Source organism: Phyllostomus discolor, chromosome 2 (assembly GCF_004126475.2).
Source record: "Phyllostomus discolor isolate MPI-MPIP mPhyDis1 chromosome 2, mPhyDis1.pri.v3, whole genome shotgun sequence".
Taxonomy (NCBI): Eukaryota; Metazoa; Chordata; class Mammalia; order Chiroptera; family Phyllostomidae; genus Phyllostomus; species Phyllostomus discolor.
Window position 1 is genome coordinate 193,545,599 of NC_040904.2, and position 10,757 is coordinate 193,556,355.

Consider the following 10,757-nt stretch of genomic DNA (forward strand, 5'->3'; position numbering starts at 1 on the left):
CCACCCCGAGCAGGAGACCTGGCAGAAGAACTACAACTCCCGCTGAGGCCTGGAGTGCAGGCACCCCCCCCCCCACCCCGTCCCTATTTCCGCTTCCGTCGCCTGCCCTCGCGTGCCCTCTTCAATATCTCCCACCCAAGAGCCTGCCCGGCGTGTGACCGCGCGTGACCTCGCGTGACGGGCGCCCCCTAACCAACAAGCCCAGAAGCGGGACTCTGGAACCCATTGGTAGAAAGGCAAGTCAAAAAGGTGGAACTAAACTTGAAAATCTCTATAGTGATTGGAGTTGATAGGACAAGGACGCCCACAATACTGCCCAATCAGCGCCCAGGATGACCCGGAAACCGGGAATGGAAAGGGGGTGAAATGGTTAGTGGTCACATGCCGCGGGGTCTAGTGGGAGGAGCAGTTGCCCAGCGGCCGCCTGTCGCTTCCTGTTTCCGGTTCCCGGAGTGGAGCATTGCAAGGCGCCGAAGGGAACGCTGGCTGTGACACGAGCTCTGGGACCGGGGTCTGCGGCTGGCCCCTCGCTGGCCCTGTCTCCCAGCCCCAGACAGGTACTCACCCGGGGAGTCTGAACTTTGGCTACTGCCTTTGCCCGCGACACGTGAGTATGAGGGGCTGGAGAGCACTCACACCTCGGCGACTGTGACAGGGGCCGGATCGTTAAGTCTCTCTTATCCAGGGTTCTAGCCAAAAATCAAGCTAAGAAGCCCTAGAGCAGAATGGAGACATAGGCGTGAGAGTAGGAGCTACAGAATCCGAAGGGAGTTGAAGAGAAAGGACCCCCGAGACCAGAGGGAACTTAACATGTATTTGGAAGGCAGGGGAAGGAAGGTCCCCTGGCATAGAGTGCGTTTGATGTGTTACTGGATGCCTTAGGAGGAATTTTGACCTGTATCGTGGAGGAAGGTAAAGTAGCATCATTTGGAGAAGGTCTAAGCAGTTGGAAAGTTAGGAGATGAGAATTTCTAGAACCCTGGGAGAAGTTCAGGGGGTTGAGTGTATGGCGTGGAGAAGAGCAGCCAGTAGGGGGTTCTTGTCTTCCTCTTTGTAGGGAGCTGCTGCCCTTGGGACAGGGACCTACTCCTCTGAGGCTTTTCGACACTGGGCCTTTTGGCTAATTAGGGATGCTCTTCTAAAAGTACAGGTTGCTGGAGAGAGGAAAGAAGGGCTGCTATACCAGAAACGGTCAGAGAGGAGACAGTGGAAATTCCATTGAAAAATGGAAAGGACTCATGGCTGCTCTTGAGGGCTGGGGGAGAGAGTGATAAAGAGACCTAGTGATGTAAACTGCTTCCCACTTCCTGGCATAATTATTGGGCATCCCCCTGAAGGAGAATTTTTTAGCATTATCAAATAGATCTGTCATACAATAAGAAAATTGAAGGGTATTTCTCAAAGTCTACGGCCCTCCCCTGTATTTCCAAAGTACCTAGACAAACTCTTGCACCTTGAGAATCTAACTGTAGCACTTTAAAAAGGGACTACCCGGCCCTTGGATTTCATACCCTTCCTAATACATTATTGCACCCTTGTATTTATCAGAAAATTTCAAACCACTATCTTTATGCCATGAGTCATCCAAGTTACCCAATCATTTAGCCCATATTTAATACTTGTATAATGTAGGGCCAGGAACTTAACCACTGTAAGCATGAGTTTCCTCATTTATAAAATGGGAGAAATTACATCTACTTTGCTGGGCTGTAACGGTTAAGGAACATATTCTAGATAAAGCACTCCGAGCACATGCCACTGAATCAGAAGCAGCTCAGCATATAGTCAAACCTCAAGCAAGAAAGAGAGAAGAATATTAATTGGTTCTCATCATCTACTCTTTGAACCAATAGGCAAAATGAAAGCTAGTGCAGTTGAACCAGTGCTGACTGTAAGGTGTTTCACCTTTCATTTTTTCCCAGTTTTGGAGATTCTTTATTCTAATTTGGCAAAAGAAGTCATCAACTGTTAACAGATAAGGGACTGACTTTGAGGCCAAAAAAACAAATTTGTGTTTGAATATCCCTGTAGAAAAACTGGTCCTGGGAAAAAATATCTGGAAAGCCTACAATGTTGAAATTTTAAATTAGGTCCTTAGAGAATATAAGGAAAGTGTCACGTTAAATCGAGCTAATAAAAGGAATCTCGCACTTCTCTTTAGTAACTCAGCTGGTCACATTGTGTGTTGAGCAACGAGTTAATTTAGGGAAGGTTGGAGTCTGAGGTCTGAGTTCTTTATTCCACCTCCTACTCAGTGAATTGTGTGAGGCATCACTTCCCCTTCGTCAAAAAGAAAGCAAAGCTTTGGCTACTGACTCGGATCCCACAAAAACTGATGTGAAAGGAAGTAGATATACATGTAGTGGTTAAGTACAGACCATGAGCTCTGTCGCCAGGCTGACCTTGTTCACGCTAGTAGCTCTGTCTCAGTTTTCTCATCTGTAAAATAGGGACAGTGATTGTATTTACTCAATAGGGTTGTTGTAGGATTAACAACAGTGCTTCAAACAGTGCCTGAAAGAAGATAGGTGCTCAAGAGTGTTTTCTTTTGGTGTTTTAAATGTGTTTATGGGGGCCTCAGACTTTCTGGCTGACTGTAAGTATTCTGTGGAAACAGCTTATTAGTATTACCACAGTGAATTAATGTTTGGAGCACAGACAGTCGGGGAGACACCTTTCCAAGCATTTGTGGTTCTAATGGAGTATGGGAAACAACAGATCAAATTGTAAGTGAGAAAAGTTGGAAAGAATTAAATCTTTGTATCAGAAAAATTAGCAATACCGTTATGAAAATAACAAGCAGCAGTGGCCTGAAGAGTCATTAATGATCCCAGAGTGAAGTCTTTGGGAAGGGTAACTCAGTGTGTCCTGGGTGTGAGGGTGGATTAGAGAAAAGAAAATGAGTTTGGGGACCAGCGCCCTGTGTTTTGTTCCTGGAGCAACACAAGCTGCAGGTCAGTTGGATTTACTAGATTGTAAAGTGACTTGGTGACTGACCCCCAGGGCTTGTCAGCAGTTTGGAGTGTAGACAGACAACTGTACTTACTGGCAATCCAGAAACTCTTGAGACTTGTGGCTTGTAGTGCCTGTGGTGAGTTGTGGAGGACTTCTTCAAACCACTGGTTTGACCTAGTGAATTTCCTTCTTCCTCTAATTTAAATGGGTGAGTGATTTTTCAGAGATGAGACATTAGACAATGGCAAGCTTTAGGTGCTGTGGCTGTGTTTATCTCCCATCATCGTTCTCCTGGTGAATATGAATAAAGACTGTAGGATCCTTCGGAATGTCAGATTAAGTCAGAGCCCAATGTGTTCACCTCTTTTTTTTTTTATATCTTTCTTAATAACTTCCAAATACATCCTGTCAAGTGTCAAATTTGAGTGCTGTCTCAGGGAGGGCCACCGGTTTAAGCAGTATTTATGAACTCCGGCCCCTGCACACACTTCTCAGCTGTTCATCTCCTGTGTTTATGGCAAGTTCAGGCAGAGCCCCCAGCCCTCTGGCCGCAGCTTCTTTTCTTTAAGTACGAGATCTGCAAAGTAAGAAAAACAAACACAAAGACTTGGTTGGTCCTTCCAGTAGCGTGTGCGTGTGTCAGAGATTAAACCATGCATGTCTAAGTACACATGGCTTTAACTAGTGAGATACCACAATCTTACTTCTCACTGAAAAGTAAAGAGGCAAGGATATCTCCACTCAGGCTGTCATAATTAATTCTTCTTTATTCTTTCGCTTTTCTCACCCCAATGGTGTGTTCTGAAGGACTCAACTATGAATTAGACTGAAGGTTGTATGTATGAGTTTCCTGACACAGGTGCTTTTAGGACAGATATTAAAATGTACTGTTCACTGCATATGCTGAAGAATCTTATACTTTCTGCATAATCAAAATACCATTTATTGGTAGTACCTACATATCCCTGCATCGGTTGGTCCTTGTGACAATTTCTAGAAAAAAAAAAAGTGTCTTTCTTCAAGTAGAGCTGAGGAGTTGGTAAACTGCTTTGGAAGTCGAGATAGTCTTTTTAAGCACACTTTGCAGAAATCACCAACAACCTGCAGATGCTAACTCTTCACCAAGGCCAGAGCCATCCTCTTGTTGAATACACACACACTGCGCCCCCAGACTGAGGGGGCCCAGGAGGGACAGCAGGTGAGCAGCGGTGTCAGGCGATAGAGTCAGCTAGGAAGAGGCTTTCAAAATAAGTGTGAAAGAAAAAAAGAAAAACCTGGAGACCTAAGAATCCAATTCAGAATATTAAGAGACAGGGGGAAAAAGAACTTGGATGAAAGCTAAAAGCTTGAAATAGACAAATACAAGAAACAAAAACCAACTTCATAATGAAGAAAACTGGTCAGTGTAAAATAAGAGGTAATAGGTGGATGATAAAGAGGTTTTTTGTTGTGGGGTTTTGGGTTTGTTTTGTTGTTTTTTTTTTTTTTTTTAAGATTTTATGTATTTATTTTTAGAGAAGGGAAGAGAGGGAGGAAGGGAGAGAAACATGAGTGTGTGGTTGCCTCTCATGTATCCCCTACTGGGGACCTGCCTGCAACCCAGGCATGTGCCCTGACTGGGAATCGAACCAGAGACCCTTCAGTCCGCAGGCCAGCTCTCAGTCCACTGAGCCACACCAGCCAGGGCAAAAGGGTTTTTTTTGTTGTTGTTTTGTTTTGTTTTTTAAACAACTTTTATTTATTATACATTCATATACTTTATCTCTTTCCCTTCTCTTCTGACCCTCCCTCCACCCCCAACACACACACTTTCTCCCAGAAGGATGTTCCCTTTCCACAGCTGCTGGAGGGCTGGACTGCTGCTGCTGCTCCTGGCCATCACAGCAAGAGAATCCTGGCAGGCAGAAGAAAAAACCTGCGACCTGGTAGGAGAAAAGGGTAGAGAGTCAGAGAGAGAGTTGGCTGTACTGAAGAGGCTGGCACCACTGTTTAACAAAAGGTAAAAATGAGAAGAACCTTAAAGGGCTAGAGAAGAATAACTTTTTTTCAATCAGCCTCTCTAGACGACCTCTGGTACTCCTCCCACCCCCATAGACCCCTGATTTCATGACATTCTTGGCCCCCTGTATCACCCAGACTTCCAGAACCACTGCCCTCCACAGACTCTGACCCCACCCAGTATCTCTGGCCCCCCACAGGCTCCGGACCCCCTAGGACCCCTGGCCCTGGGAGCCTTATGGAGGGAGATGGTTGTGGGTGATGCTTACCAGAGAACAGCTTTTTTAGAAGAATCTTTTGCAACTCTTACTGATTTTATTTTGATATTACCATTGAATATGGAAGGGCTTCATGCATAATAACCTCCTCTCTTTACCTGGAATAGCTGGTGCTATCATGCTTTCTTTATGATACAGAGCAAATTCTCAACAAGTTTTTAGTAGCAATGTGCAATTCTCTAATGCAGAAGAGGAGCTGTTGCTAAGACTGGATCCAAGGGACCAGCTTATAGGAATTTGAAAAGCATTAGATACTTTCATATGATAGGACTTTAGAAGTATCAGATAAGCATATTTAGGTCTATATGTGCCATCAGAAGTGTCAAGAATCTTCAGATATAGAAATATGAAGATGATCTTCAAGGAACAAGGGAGTATCCCATGAACACAGACCCTTATTTATAGGGTGCTAATAGCACTTGAGCATAGTCTAGAGCAGATATTTGAGGAATATCTAGCTGCTGGGTGGTGTATTTTAGTCAGTCATCGTCAACAATTAGGATGGTCTGTCGGGGTCATTGATATCTCATGATTCAACAAATATTATTCACTATTACATTCAGCCGTGACACCATATAAATAAATTGAATGCACCTTTTTTAGAGTCGGAGGTTGGGGGTAAGAGGAAGAAAGGCTGCTCTTCCTAAGACTGATAGCCACTAACTCTCCTCCTCCTCCTTTCTCCTCCCTTCCTGACAGCTTCGAGAGCACTGTGGGCCAGGGCTCAGAAATGTATATGTACATATTCAGGGTGTGCCGGGAAGCTGGCAACCACTCCTCGGGGGCAGGCCTGGTGCAGATCAACAAGAGTAACGGGAAGGAGACAGTGGTGGGGAGAATCAATGAGACTCACATCTTCAATGGAAGTAAGACCCTCTCTGTCGACTAATTCACTGATCCCAAGTCATTCCCTTGAACAGTCCTCTACTCCTTTCCCAGTCTCTTCAGAATGTCATATGTGTAGTTCAACACACCTGAGACTATAAACCACAGGAGACCTAGTTCCACAGCTCCTTTGGAGCCAAGGTTCAGGACATTTATGTTTTCGAAAGTTAGTGAAAAGTTTTTGTGCAGGAAAAGAAGAATGTAGCTGGAATTGTATGGCCTGGAGTCCTTTTAATACTTAAATGAGCTTTTCGTGCTAGGCTTGACACCATGACTGTTTCTCATCATATTCATCAAACTTTGCTAGTTAAGTAATAAGAGATCAAGTTTTGCAAACCATTCTACAAAAATTTCTCTACCAAATTGTGATAATGATGGTGATGATGTTTTTCAGAAGTCATAATTCTGGACAAGACTACATGAGCACCTGTAATCCAATTCCTGCCCTTAGGCAGATAAGTAAATTATACCCCCAGTGTTATTTGCTCCTATAAATAATATAATAAAAGTAACATAAAGAATTTGGGGCTACAGGTCAAAAGACTGGATTTTTGACCCAGATTGTATTCACTTTGTCCTATAATCTTGAAAAGTCATTTCACCTTTTTACTTTGTTTTCACATATGCAAAATTGGAAGCAGAGTCCTTCCTTATTGCCCTCACATGACTGTTGAGTCAAATATTTTGCAAAAGAAATTTGAACACATTAAATACTAAAGAAAAAGAAATACCTCCCAATCTTAAAAATCATCCACTTTGAACTTATCTGTGGCTAATTTAAGTCTAGGCTTTTCCCTGCTACCTAATAATTATATGGAACCTCCTCTTTTGATGTTAGCAGGTGTTCAGCGAATGTGAACCTTTGTGAAGGTATGGCCCGTAATTGGTAGTTTGGCGCTATCAGCTGCCTGCCTTTAATGTGGAAAATTAAGATCCTCATGAGTATTTGACACTTAATTGTCTAAGCAAGGGAACATAAAGCTGTGGTAAAAAGTTTTAGCTTGGCATTTCCAGTATACAGAATCATACTGATGAGGCCTATGTTAATTAAAACCAATTTGTCTGAACTTTCCAATTCCACTTTACCATCATACCCATGTCTGCCTCTACTTCCCTCCCACCCCAAAATTCCATTTTCCCTTCCTTCCTCAGGTAATTGGATCATGCTGATCTATAAAGGGGGTGACGAGTATGACAACCACTGTGGCAGGGAGCAGCGGCGTGCGGTGGTGATGATCTCCTGCAATCGGCACACCCTAGCGGTGAGGCGCCCTGGGGCCCCGTGAGCCTGGAGAGGGCTGAAGGGACTGGCCTGGTACTGGAGAGTCTGCCCAGAGGGCACAGAAAACCTTGGGAGGGATTAGGGGAAACAAAAAGTCCGTTTTTTTTCCTGTTTGACAGACACTCATCTTCCATTGTACATGGACAAATAGGTTATTGAACCAGGAAAAAAAAACAAATGATTTTTGAGTTTTGTGAAGGGCTTTTTCTTTTTTTTAAAATGCAGTCAAAAGAAAACGTTTTGAATATGTGTTCTGCCCTTTCATCATCAGGACAATTTCAACCCTGTGTCTGAGGAGCGAGGCAAAGTCCAAGACTGTTTCTACCTCTTTGAGATGGACAGCAGCCTGGCCTGTTCCCCGGAGGTCTCGCACCTCAGTGTGGGTTCTGTCTTGCTTATCACGTGAGTCTTTTTCCCTTATTAGTCCAAGCCTTTTTTTTTTTTTAAACTCATAAAATTCTTGGGTGTACTTGGGTATAAATTGTGTGTGGAATAATTGGAGGGGGAAGAACTTTGTGTAAAATCCTCATTAAACTCTTTATAAAAGTTTTGTAAAGTGAGATTTGTTATATTCTCAATAAATATTCACATTTGAAGGTGCCTTTTACTCCTACGGGAAGGTTGGACAGTTTTTAATACTATCCTATTAGATCAGCAATTTTTAACTGGTGTGCTGTGACACACTGCCACAAGAATTTCTAAAACATGCAGTACCTGACTACATAGTCAGAGGCACTGACCAACCTCTTTTCCCTTAGATTGTCAAACTAAAAAAATATGACAACAGCCAATACAATAGCCATCTGGTGGGAATGAATCAAAATTAAGCCTATTTTTTGTGAGATGAACAGAAATATTTTTTGGTGTACTACAGAAATTTAGTAGTTAGTTTATATATGCCATGATATGAAAATGGTTGAAAATTGCTGTGTTAGATTCTTAGAACTTTTGGACAAACAGAACCATGTGTCTAATGGTGACTGTTGGCAGAAGTCAGTCTAACTTCTGAGCACTTTGCTTTTCTCAGACTGACAGTGTGCTCAATTGGCTTTTTAAGGGAGTTACCAGCTCCCATTTTGTTTAGCATCACTACCCTTTTACCCCCAGCTTTATGGAACACAGCTTACAAAACAGCTGACAATAAGTATAGAGACTGTCCGCAGTGTCTGAGTGTTACTGCTTCCTGGTTTTGAAGTGTAGCTCTCTCTCCGGCAGGTCTGCGTCACTGATTGCTGTGTATATCATCGGGGGATTCCTGTACCAGCGACTGGTGGTGGGAGCCAAGGGGATAGAGCAGTTTCCCCACTTAGCCTTCTGGCAGGATGTCGGCAACCTGATAGCAGTAAGTGACAGGGCAGCTGGCTGGGCCTGCAGCCTGCATACAAGCTTGAGTGACCAGCCACCCTGGTTTGCCCAGACTGAGAGGTTTCCTCAGACATAGGACTTGGATGCTAAAATCACAAAAGGCCCAGGAAAAAGCAAGACAGTTGGTTGCCCTCATGCTAGATATGATAGCATCTACATGAGCATCTTGCTAAGACTTGGCTGGAAGAACAGCCCTGTTGCTTAGATTCGGGAATCTAATCAGCTATTCAGAGGCCTATATAGGAAGGTGAGACCTAATGATTAGAATTTGTCTCCTAAAGTCAATTTAGGCTGATCTTTGGAGCTTTAGGGGTTTCTCTTCCTTATCTCTGGAGAAACTAGTTCTTGCCACATTCTTAGACCATGTATGTACTTTGCCATATTCTAAATTGGTTATTCCAAATTATCATTTATTTCCTTTGTTTCTTTCCCTGCAGGATGGTTGTGACTTTGTGTGCCGTTCTAAACCCCGAAATGTGCCTACTACATACCGTGGTGTGGGGGACGATCAGCTGGGGGAGGATTCAGAAGAAAGGGATGATCATTTACTACCAATGTGAATGCACTTTATATGCCCTGGCTTCTCCGGTCCCTAAACCAAAGCGTACTCAGCCAGATTTCTTAAGCAGCCTCTCTCCAGTCTCTCATCTCACCCTTAATGTTGCTCTTGCTCTCCAGTTTGCATCCTCTTCTCTCTAGTAAAAATGCCTCCCCATTGTTACCTATTTTTGGTTTTTCCTCTAGGGAGGTAGAGTTGTAGGTCAGAGATAATATAGTAAGGCCTGTGACAAAAGGCACTATCTCCATATAGGAAGGTACAAGTGGGGTAGCTATGAGCGAAAGCATATGGCAGGCTAGCTGACCTTTTTAAACACATTTTCACTTTTTGAGACACTGGGATTCTTTAATTAAAAAAACAAAAGAAACATTATTTATGCAAGGTTTGATTGCTTTCATGCTTACTCTGTACCCTACAGTAGTCTCCACAAGAAGCTGCATGTAACTTCTTGCTGCTTCAAGCTACTTTGCAGTGATTACTTGGTTGCAGTCCAAGTACTGCTATTTGGTCTGAGCCTGGAGATGATGTAGACCTGTTTCTCCCACCTCCGGGGTTAGGATGGGAGAAAATGTGAAGTTTCCTAATTAGAGGATTGTAAGGTACCATCACATCGTTCGTTGGCATTGGGATACCTTTGCAGCTGGAATCAGGCCCTGGGTTGTGGTCTTGCAGTTATCAGTCCACATGCAGCCACAATGCCTCATCCACAGTTCCGGTCTATCAGGAAGGGAAGCTGAAAGGGACTGCTGTGATACGGGAGTTCAGGAAAGGAACGTCTGTTTACCTTGTCGTGGGATCCCTCTGATGGCTTTCTTTCTCCCACTTGTAATACAAGTTGGCATAGCTTCTTTTACCAGTGTTTCTAAACATGTTGCACTTCCTTCACAGACATGTTTTTTTTTCCAGTCCTCTGGAAAGGGAATGGAGGCGGAAGTGGGACATCTAGGGCTCTACCATCCTCCACTCTGGGTGTGGGATTCCCCTCCATCTGCCCCTGCTTCTGCCTTAGGGAAATACCTTCTTGCCCACACTTCTGTGCAGAGGTTTTTAATGCTCTGATGCTTTCACCTTTCTGTGTAAGCCACATGCCCAGAAATGTGGCCCGATCGTTATTTAATAGTGAAGCTGTGCCACTGAAGAGGAACATGGCTCCACTGGACACGAGGATGGAGTGAGTGGGGCCTTTTATAGCCTTAGAGAAAGTGAAATTTCATCCTTGGACTTTTCAATATTATTGGAATGATTTTTTTTCTTTCTAGGCAGGGAAAATAATGTTTCAAAAACATCCTTTTGTTACTTGTTTGCATCTCTTCCCTACTGGTGTTTTAAAAAAAAAAAGGGAAAAGTATATCATTTTTTGTACAAAAAACACTTAAAAGATTAAAAAAACAAACAAACACGTTGGCCTAGTCATTTGTGTGAAAGAGGGTAGACA

The 10,757-nt window shown here is 43.5% G+C and overlaps 1 protein-coding gene across 11 annotated transcripts; it reads left to right on the top strand.

Moving 5' to 3' along the window:
- The first annotated feature begins 411 nt into the window (after positions 1-411).
- On the top strand, positions 412-10,711 carry M6PR (mannose-6-phosphate receptor, cation dependent). 11 transcript variants are annotated; one of them, XM_036019386.1, is made up of 8 exons: positions 424-607; positions 3,979-4,153; positions 4,775-4,954; positions 5,931-6,097; positions 7,269-7,378; positions 7,670-7,800; positions 8,614-8,740; positions 9,201-10,711. In XM_036019386.1, exons 3-8 carry the CDS (start codon positions 4,779-4,781, stop codon positions 9,321-9,323), a joined length of 834 nt encoding a protein of 277 aa, XP_035875279.1. In that variant the 5' UTR covers positions 424-607; positions 3,979-4,153; positions 4,775-4,778; the 3' UTR covers positions 9,324-10,711. The 11 variants fall into 11 exon arrangements, with proteins under 11 accessions (XP_035875276.1, XP_035875270.1, XP_035875271.1 ...); XM_036019383.1 differs by lacking the exon at positions 8,614-8,740 and having other exon boundaries at positions 412-557; XM_036019377.1 differs by lacking the exon at positions 8,614-8,740 and having other exon boundaries at positions 417-607.
- The last annotated feature ends 46 nt before the right edge of the window (positions 10,712-10,757 follow it).

What these genes read in the sequence shown, in the direction of transcription:
- M6PR (XM_036019383.1), top strand. Translation starts at nt 4,779, where the DNA reads ATGTTCCCTTTCCACAGCTGCTGGAGGGCTGGACTGCTGCTGCTGCTC. An exon ending in GACTCACATCTTCAATGGAA is followed by an intron (nt 6,098 to 7,268) that starts GTAAGACCCTCT and finishes TTCCTTCCTCAG; the next exon opens with GTAATTGGATCATGCTGATC. An exon ending in GCAATCGGCACACCCTAGCG is followed by an intron (nt 7,379 to 7,669) that starts GTGAGGCGCCCT and finishes TTTCATCATCAG; the next exon opens with GACAATTTCAACCCTGTGTC.